The sequence below is a fragment of the Patella vulgata genome, chromosome 1 (assembly GCF_932274485.2).
Source record: "Patella vulgata chromosome 1, xgPatVulg1.2, whole genome shotgun sequence".
Taxonomy (NCBI): Eukaryota; Metazoa; Mollusca; class Gastropoda; family Patellidae; genus Patella; species Patella vulgata.
This window is the reverse complement of record NC_065879.2, coordinates 17,487,288-17,501,850: the sequence shown is the minus strand read 5'-3', so window position 1 is coordinate 17,501,850 and position 14,563 is coordinate 17,487,288. Positions and strand designations below refer to the sequence as shown.

Below are 14,563 nucleotides of genomic sequence, written 5' to 3'. Positions count from 1 at the left end.
TCAATAGGCAGATTTAGTTCTTACATAATGCCTGATTAAAAACCCAGGAGACGAACATCTGGAAAAGACAAACGATATTGTTAGCCACAAATGAACCATCAAGTAAAAGAAATGGATCTAGGGGCAAGTTGCTGGCATCCATTGCACTGTCAAGTCTGTATCATTTCTTTTAGACGGCCATGATGATTGTAAAGTTAACAGCTGCTGCTACTACATTGCATTTGCCTGGATAACAAAACCAGTGATTGTTTCCCATAAAAATAGTGTTCAGTTAATTTGTTTCTCAATTGCTAAATACCACATAAAAAAAGCCAAATCTCTATTTTTTGGAACCTGGAACAGGCGAATATGGGTCAAAAAGCACATAAGATAACATCACTATTGATTGGAATGGACCAAGATTTGTATTTGTAATATAGTAGACTCTGGATAATATTGAGTTAGAGCTTTATGCCCTTTAAATTGGCTTCTCTTTACTCAGTATCTTCATCCATGCAAAAATTATATAAACATGGTCATTTAGTTTTCTGTGAAATTCTTATGTAATATAGATGTAGTGGACATAAAAAGAGCCAAGTTTGGAAATGAACTGCAGATATTACTAGGAACCTAGCCTAGTACTTTTGCATCCCGACTTATTAAAGGAAAAATAAAATAGGGGCTTAATAGCTTCCTTTTCTGCGCCAACCGAGCTAATGGAAGACCAGAAATTTGGCCTGGACTGGAACATTTCTTAATATTTATAGGATAGCACCTGCCAAGTGTTCATTCACATTCACTCCAATGTCTACAAAGGATTTATGACACGAACGACTTGATACTGCCTGGCCCTCTGTCCTGCACCACTGACAACGGTGAAATCACGACAACAGATATTTAGGAACTCTCGGCCTTCACCAAAACTGAACGCAGGTTAGCAAGCCAGCATCGCATGAAAGGAAAACAACTCTAGTATATATAGTACAGCAACATTTTTAATGTTGAAAATATACAGGACATACAAAATACATTAATTATAAATTGTTGTTTTAAACAAACAAAGTTAATGTATCTACAAACTGTCTTCATTAATTAAAATAAAATACGACAACAAAATATTATCATGCTCAAAACTATGAACAAAGAAAAAATACCTAACTAAAACTTTCACAAATTCTCTTTAACAAAATTTAATCACAAACAATGATGGGTTGATAATCTAGAGTTTCACTCCCTTTAGGTCCAATTACTAAATCTCTGTTAAGATATTAATACTAACAACTCCACTAGGCTGTTAAACTGTTTAAAATGGAATTTAGTAATTTAACGAGCAATACACAAGGTAATGGAATACAATTACTACTGTTTATTATGGAGCGAAGCTTTGACTACATTCCCTAGTCTATCAAGCATGGACAGTAATTGTATTCCATAGAATAGCATCCAGTGTATCACTAGACTGAGACCCTACAATAATACATGTATACATTAAGTTACACTTTAACAATGATGTTGGGTCCACTGATTAATATAATTTAGACTTGGTGAAGTCATAGAAACAGGGTTAGGGCAACTGCATGTAAAGTATGAAGTTATTTTGTTAAAAAGTTACAGCTGAAGGTACAGCTGTAAGTGCATACACAAATACCCCCTAAAACCCAATAATGCAGCTTGTACTCGAGTACACACTGTGACTTCACTATAACACTGATGTTGATGTCCACCAGTGTTATAGAGAGACGTGGATTTTCTATAACACTGTTGGTGTGCAATGAGACATACATGTAGTTAAGTGATATTTAATATATGTAGTTGCATTTACACACAAGCATGATAATTTATACATACATTGTAGTGGGACTATTTGACTAAATGTTTTTTTTCTTCAAATCTATTAAAAATATGAAATACCCAAAAACCAGACTAATGTTCATATCATATAGATAGATACATGTACATCTTGTAGAAAAATATCTTTTGTGATAATAAAAGCATGAAGCAATTGCTCCAGACCAGTGGCATAGCCTGTAACATCCATGGTATTCCCAGTGGCATAGTCTGTTCTACTGGGTCCATTTGATAATTTGACTATGTATCTCCTCCGTAATTAGACCCAGGGGTTAGTGGAGCAGAACGGAACAATGCAACTAGGGATACCGAAAATGGTTCTGTACAAGGATTAATAAAATATTCACACAACTCTTAAATCTCCTTTAACCGGTTGAGTGCCCGATATAAAGTTTTAGGCAATACAATACTGTATTGTGGTATATGTATAGGATGGGGAATTCTATATGGTAACTTTAGAAAAACTGCATCTGAAATATTCTCACAATTTTAATTCTCTTTTAACAGTCCAATATAAAGTTCTAAGCAATACAATATAGTATTGTGGTAGTAGATGGTGAATTCTATGACATACATGTAGCTATAGAAAAATTGCATGTAAATAGTCATTGTGATGATATAGAGAAATGGAACCCACATGCACGATATGAATGCATTATGAACCTACATGTACAATGTAAATGTAGCAAACGTAACCATGACTATAATAACAAGGCAACTCATTTAAGTATGCTTCATGCAATGTGGCCCTAACCATTAAGAATTCAATCTTCAAACAATATTAATATTACTTTCAGGATTTATTTAAAATAAACATTTCATGAACTATCTCAGCACATTATTCAAACATTGAGAGTTATTCCCCTTATTAACTGTAATCTTTAAAAAAAAGAAAAAAAAAAGATGGGTTTCTGAATTTCAATTCATATATTTGCATTTACAGAATGCTAATAATTTTTCCTCTTTAGCTTTCAACCTTATATCTTTTGTTTATATAAAGAAGAATAGGGGATGGTGTTTCAAGTTGGACCAGAAATAAAATTAGTACACCGAATTTACGTCAAAGAAACACCCTGGTCGATATGTGACTAAAGTTACATCATCTTTGATGTGTCTAATAATGGAAGATTATAATAGGAATGGAAGTTACATGTAAATAATATTTCAACACAAAAAATGTGACCTTTTGATGTACATGTACAAGGATGTTTCTCTTGTCCAATGTGAATAACATGGCATTTTTATCTGATTAATACTAGATTAAAGTCACAAGAACTGTCAATATCCCAGGTATTACTTGTAAGCACAAACTTTTTAAAATTATTTACAAACATCTAATAATTTTACAACTGCCATTTCTTAAATATACTTTCTATTTTTCTGTTTATTGTACATGTACCTTGAAAAACAGCTCTTCACACTGAAGTCTGTTCAGTGTCAATTACATATAAGACAAAATTCAATAACTACATTGACAAACTACACATACATACAGGTGTAGGTGTACATCTTAACCATTTAAAATTTGTATTTATACAATATGAGCATTGATTGGTCCTTCAGTTGCTAACCGGATACCACAAACATGTCCTTATATAGGCAACATCACATGACAATTCTCTAATTACATGTATATGAAAAGGGACGGTACATACAGATACTCACTTGGACATCCAGTCATTGTTTTTAACGGGGCTAGATTGAGCCGAAGCTCATTGAGAACCCGAATCTGGTCAAAAATCAATGTGTAATTGTGTATGCTACGGAGAATGAATTCCTGGTGATACCGACTCTAAATCTTGTACCAGTACTCAAAAGTTCCCCTGCCATAAGAATAAAAGGAACCATTGTCCCTATTAACTCTCCTTACATTGTACTTATGAAATCCCTTACTGTGTCCAAACTGGGAGAACTTTATAAGGAGAGCGATTTTTGACTTTTGCAAAATAAAGTGAGCTCTTTACAGCTCAAGAGCCAAACATAAACAATGACTGGTGGGGCATCATTCACAAGAACTTTTTATTATTGGTCCATTGCAACATGGAAGATTTCAAAACTCAACCAATGAAAACGATAATATTTCATACTGTCTTTTCATTGGTTAACAGTTAATCATCTCGCCAAGTACTTTAAATCTCAACCAATCAATAGATAGTATCCATAAAACAAAGCTTTTAAGACTAAAGGAATTTGTTGCCCTGTAACATGTATTTTTTTTATGCATTATGTAATGATATTAAAACTGATATTCTACATATGCCCTTATATAGAAGTGCACATTAACAAGTGACGTAACTTTAACACACGTTTACACTTAGTAATATTAATATTAATATGGGCAAAAAAATACTGGAAATATTTCAATCGTACAGATTACTGAATACTAGTTTCTCTATAAACTTCACAAACATGAGAACTTTAAATTTCTGTACAGTTTTCAAAATACTATTTTTTCTTCTACTTTTTAAAATATGATTCTGTTTCATAAAGATTTCAAAATACATGTGTTTTTTGTCTATATTTTTAAACAACTGAGTAATTAAAAATTTGATTTTTTTCCATACACATTTCAACATATTATTTTTTCTTTTACTTTTGAAACCTTTCGAGTTCATTAAAATGTTATTTTCTAAAAATACATTAGTTTTCTTGTCTACATTTTTAAACTGAGTACATTAAAATAGGATTTTTTCATTTGAAGTGTACAGGTGTACCATATAAAATGTCCAACAATACAAGTTGTGAGATTTGGGTGTAATCTAAGATCAAAGTTCTACTGGTTCGCCTGTTTGAATGATACTTGTAAAGCCTTGCCATTGTAGTAATATCCGTTCAAACACTGAATTGCGTTGGCTGCTTCACTCAGATGTGTCATAGTAACGAAACCATATCCCTTGCACATTTGTTTCTGACTGTCGTAAATGACGTTCACCTTTGTCACACTTCCAAAAGGACTGAATAACTGCCACAATGTCTTTTCATCGGCATCACTGCCAATATTGTACACAAATATGACATGCCCTTGACCGCTTTGTCCAGGCATCATCATTGGGTTGTAACGAAAGCGATTTCCACCACCTTGATTGCGCATCGGTCCCCCTCGACTGTTACCCATTGGACCATGTGGAGTAGGACCGTGACCAAATCTAGGACCCGGAATCATTGTAGGGGGGATAACTGGTGGTCGAACTTTTTTCGAGTTGTCGTCCGCGTATTTAATCATTAGCGGATCGGTTTCTCCGGGTGGAACTTTACCACTCAGTTGCTTTATGGCGTTATCCGCAGATTCTTTCTTGTCGAACAAGACGAATCCAACTCTACGTGAAACACCAGTTGCTGGCTCAATTAATACCCTTGACTGGATGATTTCACCGAAACCCTCAAACATGGCGTTTAATTCAAGTTCTTTCCACTGTGCTGGTATATTTCTGACATACATATTGGCTCCTTTAATGGTCTCTCCTCCTGGGCGAGCGAACGCTACTTTAATACGCTTATTCTGCATCTGAAGACCATTAAGACTATGAATCGCACGAGCAGCATCCTCTTCTGTTTGATAATCAACAAACCCGAAGCCATAACTGTATCCTGTTGCTCTGTCACGTATAACCTTTGCTGATTTCAGGGACCCTATGCTCGTAAACATCGACAGAAATTCTTCATCGGACAGTGTCTGGGGAAGATAATTGATGATCAAGTTGGTTCCACGGCCCATAACACTTCCAGCGTTCATATCATCTTCTTCCGTGTATGTCTCCATCGTTTGTTCTGCCATTTCCAATTATCTGGAGATCCTTCCGTCCTTCTATGGGTATCCATTGGTAAAGGTAAAAAAAAATATATAAAAAAAACAAAAAAATTAAAAATGTACCTGGGAAAAACAAGAAAGGAAATTATTAAATATATATCCAATACTAAAAATTATTTCATATTTTGTACTTGTAACCAAAATTCTGCACATTCTTCTTTATAAACATTTGATTGTTGGAAAGTGTTTAATAACACGAAATCATTTCTAATTTTAATTCTAACAAACTGAAGGGATATTTACTATATTTATTCTGAAAGTGGGTTTATTATATTCATTAAAATATTCATTCTGAAGTTAGGTTTGATATCATTTTACATATTAAAATTAACATGACAACTGTTTTTGTTACATACATGTATGGTTACGGTTGCAGTTTTACATTTAAGTGGGGAGAATTTTGCCTGGGGAAAGCGACCCTGACATTTTTACCCACTGGTCCTCTTAAAGAATTAATTATGTAAATTTATGCTTAAGTGTAGACCTCAACTCAAAGGTCTTTTTTTTCTGGTCAAAATGTCAGACATTAAACCTCAACAAGTCAAACCCTGGACAATTAGTCAAGAGTGGAGTTTCGAACCTGTGACAGGACACAACAGAATACTAATTAATTTCACCGATTACTAGTTTGATCAATAAAACTTGCACATTTAAGATGCATTATGTAAGATTTTGATAAAGAGTTGATATACATTTTAATAGTTCAAAAATAGACAACGAAAAATGAATTGAATATTTCAGTTAAATTACATGACATACTTTAATCTGAGCAAAGTTATAGAGTGTTTGGATTCTTTACATTCCGATGGCCTGAAGGGTTGATTGTGGGTTTGCTTTGTGAATAAATGCTTAATAATTTATTTAACATTTGAAGTCAGAAAAAAGACCTGCTGAGTTAGCTCTTACAGAATGCATCTTCTTAATTATTAATTAATGATTTCTTTTTAACAAAAAGATCTCTATCCTGTACTGTCAAGTTCATTTTAGGCAAGATCTTTAGGACATGCAAAAAAGCACAAAATTATGTAAAAATAAGTCTTAGTAAATATTATGAAAGGAAAGAAATCCTGTAACTATCGGCATTAAAAAATAATGTTAAATAAAAACTATTATTTTGGTTATCAATTCAATTTCAGAAAAACAATTTAAAAAAAAAAAAAAAAATTTAAAAAGTTACCTGAATAGAAACTGTACTTGTAAGGAAAAAAATATAAAATAATATAGTAGGCTTCAACAGCTTACTTTGATTGAAACAGCCTTGACTTCAAATAAATAACCAATAATAAGAAAATATTATAGTACATAAATAAAACATTAATAATAAAAATAGTAAAAATACATGTATAAAAAAAGCCAAAATTATTTAAGAATTTGACAGTTAAAAAATAAAAGTTTATATTTCAAAAAAAAAAACAAATTTCAAAAGCTTATTTTTTTAAAAAAAAATTAAGACCTATAGCTAGATGTTTAAAATTTTTTTTTTTAATTTAAAACAAATCTTTAGAAACATACAAAAATATGTTATTTATAAATTGATCTAAAAGAATGTGATACCTGTACCTTTCTTTTTAGGTTACCGGTAGTTTAGTTTCATAAATTCATTCAATAAAAATTGTATCCCTAGAGGCTAGAGTCTAGGCCTAGCATAGAACATTAGAAGAAGAATAGGTCTACACTACAGACAAGGTCCAATTGCAAATTGTAAAAAAAAAAGATCTGATTTTAAACTTCATTATTAACAAATCGGGCGATGACGACAACTCAGATTGTATTAGTAAAACTCTCAACCGGGCCAAGAGATTGCTGATCGTTGAATGTTAGTAATAATTTTCAACCGGGCTAAGAAGATATCTTCGATAATTTGTAGGATCTAGGCCTACTTTAAAGTTTAATTTTAGTAAGACTTGTGTTATTTCAAGATCTATGATGACAATCGATTCTTTCCCTTCTTGACACAGTAACCCATATTTATACCAGTACAGTACTGCAAATACATGGATGGGCACATTCTGGAGTAGGTCTACATACATGTATCTATTCTTTTTACAATAAAATTATTAAAATCCCACCAAAAAAGGAAGATCACTAGGCCTATAGATTATAATATAGCCTAACATAACTGGTTGCATTAGAGGGGTAGAGCCAGAGCAATATCGTAACCTGGCGGTTTAAGCAGATATAATTCATTTCTCAAGATTCCTTTGTCGCGATTTAAAACTGCAGTTTGTTGATGGCTTTAAAATAACAGAACTAAAGGATGAGACGACAACAACAAAACACGTGCTTTTGTTATTTTTTTAATGTCCACCACGGCATCATGATGAGCATGAATGAACGAAAATTTCAATGAACCCCTGAATTAATAGACCTTTGTCAACTCGCCGAGTAGTAACATACCGTTCAAAAGATTCTCTGGAACACAGTTTTTGAAGGTGCAATGTTCTTAAATAAGAACATACGATGTAATGCGATAAAATGCTCAAAACAAGCGTGTGCCGGTTTCTTACCTTGTTGGACAAAAGCTAAAATGGCGTAATAAAATTACAGCGCATGCGCGAATAAATAATTTGAGTTAACCCTTTAGGGCCCACCAACCAAGTATTTGAGATTCAATTTGTAGAGCAATAAATACTATAACAGGTTTAGAAAAAAGCCAGCTGTGATTGTTTATTGGTTTTAAGAGCGAATAAAGTAAACACAGTATGGCACCCACTTCTATATAAACCCAAATATAACCAACAATTCAATACAAAGATCTATTTCTGACGTTTAGTCCACCAATTGACTATATCTGTGTTCATAACTTTTGTTTGTAGCCTATTTTGTACATACTTTGATTTCTTAAACATGCAATTTGCAAGAGCTAAATCTGCCCACTGCAGGTCTTTCTTCAGACCCAAAATGTTATCTAAATTATTATATTATTAGAATTAATTAACCTATCCAGACCATAATCAACCCTCGACGCCATCGTTAGCCAGTGATATTTAGATTTTAACTCATTTTGTGATGGATAATTTAACGTCAAAATGGATAATCGAGACTTTGTTTAGTGACGTACCAACGTTAGTAAAGATGGTGACGCTAGTCAATTTGAATGAAATATTCTGCTTTCATTATCTATTTTTATACGCCCACATTGAAATGTGGTCGTATATTGTCGTCGCGCCCGTCAGTCCGCCAGCCGGTCCATCGGTCCGGCGATTTCCGGTAATTACTGCCAGAGTCATGGCCCTTGTGGTGGTCGCTCAGGCTAAAGTTAATATCCAATTGACTTTAAATTCATACACAGAGTTTAAGGCCATGGGACGAAGAAGCCGATTGATTTCAAACGATTTCCAATAATTACGACCAGGGTTATGACCATTGATCATTTTGAAATATCTTGTGGACGCTTTAGAGGCTAAAGTAATTTCCGATTGACATTAAATTTATACACAGTGTTTAAGGTCATGAGACGACGAAGCCTAATAATTTTCAACGATTTCCAGAGTGTGTAAGGTCATAAGAGTGACGAATCCTATTGATTTTTAACGCTTTCCGATAGTTACTGTCATAGTTAAGGCCCTTGATCAGTTTTAAAAGTGTTTTGAACGCTCTAGAGACTAAAGTTTATATAAATTGTTTAAGGTCATGAGACAAACAATCGAAACAAATTCTTAATGGGTTATTACTCGTTATCAGATTTTCATGTGTTGTAAATGTTCTCATTACTGACAAAAGAAAAAATATGCGACGAGACGTGTTGACTGCCCGGATGACTTAGCTGCTGTGGGCGAATGTTTCGTTGCCTGACAACGTATCTTTTTACTATTATTACGAGAACTTTCAGCGCTATGTCAAATCTTTCCTAATGTCCCTTTAATGTATATATCATCTACCTTATATGTATTTTTCATGCCTGATATAGTCATTATGTATAATTTGCATGCTGCCTACAAAAAGGTGTTTTATGTAATAAAAATCTATTTTTGAAGATCAGTGGCTCAGTGGTTTAAAGCGCTAGCCTGGCGGTTACAGGTTGGTCGAGAAACTTCCCATGGATTTTCCAGCGTGTCTGTGGCACAGGACGAGGGCCTGGCAAATAACAGCGTCTAATTTTTCGGGTGATACAAAAAGGAGGTCCCGTGTACACTTTGGCATGCACGTAAAATAGCCCTCCTAGATAGTTTGAATTCAAATTCAGTCCGGACAAATTTCCCCCATAACACAGTAGTATACACACCCATTTCAGTGATAGGCGTGCAGGACGGCGTGGGCCTGGCAAGGGACAAAGAATATTTGTTCAGATGAGACGAAAAAACAGAACTCCCGTGTAGCCTACCATTGGCGTGAACGTAAAATAACGATTGACAGTAGGAATTCGAAATAAGAGTATATGCCCTAAGCCGTAGGGTCACTGTCCCGGAAAAAAATACCCTTATAGTAAACTGTATGGCGTATGCCCGTCTGGATTATGACCATTTTTCATTACACGTCTCACTATTAGATAAGGCCAACTTCAAGTTTGGTCAAAGGTCACGAGATATACATAGGGCTAGCGTTGTGCGATAGCTCAGTGGTAGAGCGCTGGACCGGCAACTGCGAGGCGAATGGGTGCCGTCATGGGTTCGATTCCCGTATGGGTTAGGAAACGTTAGACCCACGGCCCGTGCTTTCTGTGGGGGGATCTGTAAAGAACCCTCACCTCCCGATAACCCTAGCTCCAATGCTTACTCTAACCTACAATCTCGCCAAAACCTTATTTACATCTTAGCGACCTTGACGAAAATTGACTGGCCTTAATTAAGTATAGATTAAGCCCTCAATTAACCAATCAACGAACTGTCGCAGTTACATTCACTAACCCAAAAATAGATGATACACATAACGTTGATACCCAAAGAAAATGTCGAGCATTTAAAGCTGAGTTACTACCTTAGAGTGGCGATAGACACAGTATATACTCTGATTTTAAATGTTTAACATTTTTATCCATTGGTCAATTTCAAGAAATTTCGATTCCTGAAAAATTGAAGAAACAAATAATGATCGATGCCCGAAAAACTTTCACGCAAAGCAGGATAGTCCAGACCAAAGAGTCATGGGATTTTTCGGGCACTTTGCAGCTATACCCCCCCCCCCCCCCGCCCAATATATCTTGAGGCCAAGCGTTTAGGTAAACCCAGCATTACTTTCTCCTTTCTTCATTCTCTCTTACTGCATAATAATCAAAAGATAACTCTTGCGGTGTAATTGGTTTTGAGTTATGGCTTTATTTAAGCTAATTTTACTATACATGTATATACTATTCACCATTTTCGATCTAGTTCTGATATTACGTCATAGGACATAATTATAATATCAGGATTTATATAGAACATTTGTTATCTCATGTATTATTTACATGCTGCTCGAAAAGTTTGTTTATCGATCTATATATTATAACATATTAGCCATATGTTTTATTGATTTATTACAATAATGTAGGATATAGTTCATTAGTTTATGAGACTAATATCCTTTAATCATTATTTAATTAGCAGCTGACTTTTCAGCAGCTGACGATTGTTGATTGGGTAATCAAGTTTAGTTTCTTCTTCTTATTATTATTATAAAACATTTATATAGCGCTAGTTTCACCAATGGTGTTCAGAAGCGCTTTACAAAACATTGAGTACAATCATATACCAGTAAAATAAAAAAATAAAAGACTACAAAAAGATACAATATAATAAAATAATATATATCTAAGTAAAAGCTTTTTTTAATAAATAAGTTTTAAGAGCACAATTAAAAGATTGTGCCGAGGGGTAGGAACGAATATCAGTATCTGTACCAGATGGTTTTAAATCATTCCACAGGTTTGGGGCTAAAAATGAAAAGGATCTTTCACCATATATAACCATTCTAGCAGATCTTGGCCTGAGACGATAAATGTCATTTGAACTACGGAGACTACGAGCATTTGTTTGTTTTTGCAATTAAATGACATAAATAAGATGGGGCTAAGCCATGAAAACATTTATAAACAGTTAAAAGAATCTTAAATTGAATACGATATGGAATCGGTAGCCAGTGAAGTTGTTTAAGTATGGGAGTAATATGATCTTGCCTTTTTGTGAGGGTAATAAGTCGCGCAGCTGTGTTTTGAACTTTTTGTAATTTGTATATTAATTTATTAGGTAAGCCGGAAAAATTTGAGTGAAAAGTATCAAGTCTTGAAGTAATAAAAGCATGAACAAGAGTTTTAGTTGAATCAGAGGAAAGGAATTTGCGAATTTTGCCAATATTACGGATATGAAAGTAGCAGGATTTACAAATATTTTTCACGTGATTAGACATGGTCATTTTACTATCAAAATATGCACCAATATTGCGAACAGAGTTAATAGGAGTAATTTCATTTCCATCAATATTAATCAAAGTTGATTCAGTTATAGTATTGAGGTTTTGATTAGATCCAAGCAAAATAAATTCAGTTTTATCACCATTTAAGCATAGAAAATTTACAGACATCCATAATTTAATTTCATTGATACACTGCTCAATATTAGATTTGCTCAAAGCATGCTCATTCGCATTTAAAGGATTAAAAATTAAATACAACTGTGTATCATCAGCATAAATATGATAGTCAAGACCATGTTTTTTTAACAATTTTACCAACTGGATCAGTATAAAGAGTAAATAAAATGGGTCCAAGGACCGACCCCTGTGGTACCCCCATATAAATTATTATGGTAGTCTGACGTCACATTGCCGATAACAACCCTCTGTTTTCTATCAGTAAGATAGCTCGCAAGTAGCTGGAGTGCAGAGCCTTTGACACCAAAGTCTGTCTGAAGTCTTTGTAACAGGACAGTAGAATCTATGGTGTCAAAGGCTGCGGACAAATCTAAAAGTACCAAAAGAACGCAGTTTCTATTGTCTATTGACCTTAATATATCATCTTGCACTGTGAAACTTACGATATGCACTTTGTAGACTATCGTGAAGGTTGTGTGTGTCAATATGTTCAATCAGTTGTCTGGCTATACATTTTTCAAAAATTTTGGAGATAAAACTCAAGTTTAATATAGGACGGTAATTTTTTAGCACATTTCTATCTAAAGTTGATTTTTTAATAACTGGGACGACATTAGCAACTTTAAAACAATCGGGTACCTTTCTTTCTTGAATACAAGAATTTATGATATCAGTAATCACAGGTAAGAATAAATTAAGGTTTTCCTTTAGTAAAGATGTAGGGAGGGGGTCAAGAGGGCAGGACTTAGAGGCTGATGATTTAATAATATCTGAAACAACAGATTCGCTAACTAAATCCAAATTTTCAATGCACACTAAAGTTGGCGTCTCATATTTGGGCACAAAATTACATGAATTGTTAAATTTATCAAGTTTTTTTCGTATAAGAGTTATTTTATCGGAGAAGAGGTTTGCAAACTCTTCTGCTAGCAGACATTTATCGGTGCAATCAGGGAGGACAAAAGTCGCAGTGGAATGGTCAATCAGTTTATTAACAACACAGAATAGTTCTTTCTGTTTGTTGGCACTATTTTGATTTTTTTCATTGTAGAAGGAAACTTTTGATTGTTCAATTATATTTTTGACTTTGTTTTTCTCTTCTCGGTAAAGGTTTTTATGGATATGAAGGGAGGTCTCACGCCACTTTTTCTCAGCTTTTCTGCGTTTTTGTTTTGCTTCAGCTATTTGATTGTTACTCCACTCATTTTCTGGTCTACCAGTAAATGGTTTAGTGGTTAACGGAACTAGATCGTCAATGATCTTTCTCAGTGTTTTATCATATGAATCAGCTTTTACATTCACATCACACAATTCACAGATGTCGGAAAAGTTCGATGTAACAATTGTTTCACTAAAGGTATCATTGTTTAAAGATTTAAATTTACGAAACGATATTTTTTTCTTATCTTAAGGCGGCTTCTCGGTTTGAATTTTAAAGGTGATAGGAAAATGGTCTGATAGTAGGGTATCTTCCACCAGTACATCATGTATATATATGTATCTCATCTTGGCGTGTAATGACAAAGTCAAGAAGATGACCTCTATTATGGGTCTTTTTGTTGACATGCTGTTGGAGGTTGTAGGTAAGCAGTATTTCCCGAAAGAGATTACTCAGTGGGTCAGAATTGTTTTCGAAGTGAATATTAAAGTCGCCAAGTATCAACAGGTCGCCCTTTGACAATAATTTTGTTTCAAGAAGGGATGTAAATTCCTTAAAAAAGTCGTTATTATTGGAATTTGGGGGCCTATAAACAATTAACAGGTGGAGAGATTTGTTAAGGTTCGATATCAAACAATCAAGGCACTCAAAAGAGTTGAATACACCATTAGACGGCAAAGATATTTTTAAAGTTGATTTGTAGGCAAGGCCAACGCCACCACCCCTAGACGCAGTGGAATGTGTAGAAAACGGTAGCCTTCTGGAAGTATAGCCGAAATGGTCACTGAATCTGTGTTCTGGCTAAGCCATGTTTCAGCAATCGAGCACAGATCTAATTCCTCATCCACAATAAAATCATTTATATCGCTGGTTTTATTCCTAACAGATCTAGCATTAATTAATCCTTCTTTTAAATATTTGCTAGTTTGATATGAAACTGAAGATCTGGATATTGGAACTTTAATTACATGTAGGTTGTTCAGTCCAAGTTGACCTCTTGGCTGGCTGCTCTGTCAGAGGTAAGTACAGGAATACTGTAGACATTCTTTCTTCTGTTAGGTTTCTGCCTTAAAATTTGGGGAACGGATTGTTTAATATACCTATATATATATATTTGTCTCTTTAATTTAATTGGAATTGTCTCTTTAATTTGATATAGGTCAGATTTAGTGTATTTTAAAATGTTCTCACCAGTTACCAACATGGTCAGTGTTGAGAGTTAATCCAATTAATGTTCACTGCACAGTCTATTTTTATTCTGA

At 34.1% G+C, this 14,563-nt stretch overlaps 1 protein-coding gene across 3 annotated transcripts; it reads right to left on the bottom strand.

Moving 5' to 3' along the window:
- Positions 1–956: 956 nt before the first annotated feature.
- Positions 957–8,177, bottom strand: LOC126811603 (ELAV-like protein 1). Of its 3 annotated transcripts, none has more exons than XM_050537321.1 (2): positions 8,143–8,177; positions 957–5,632 (listed from the first exon to the last, which is right to left on the bottom strand). In XM_050537321.1, exon 2 carries the CDS (start codon positions 5,600–5,602, stop codon positions 4,601–4,603), a length of 1,002 nt encoding a protein of 333 aa, XP_050393278.1. In that variant the 5' UTR covers positions 5,603–5,632; positions 8,143–8,177; the 3' UTR covers positions 957–4,600. The 3 variants fall into 3 exon arrangements, with proteins under 3 accessions (XP_050393278.1, XP_050393269.1, XP_050393289.1); XM_050537312.1 differs by having other exon boundaries at positions 957–5,698; positions 8,143–8,159; XM_050537332.1 differs by lacking the exon at positions 8,143–8,177 and adding an exon at positions 6,813–6,897.
- Between the last annotated feature and the right edge of the window lie 6,386 nt (positions 8,178–14,563).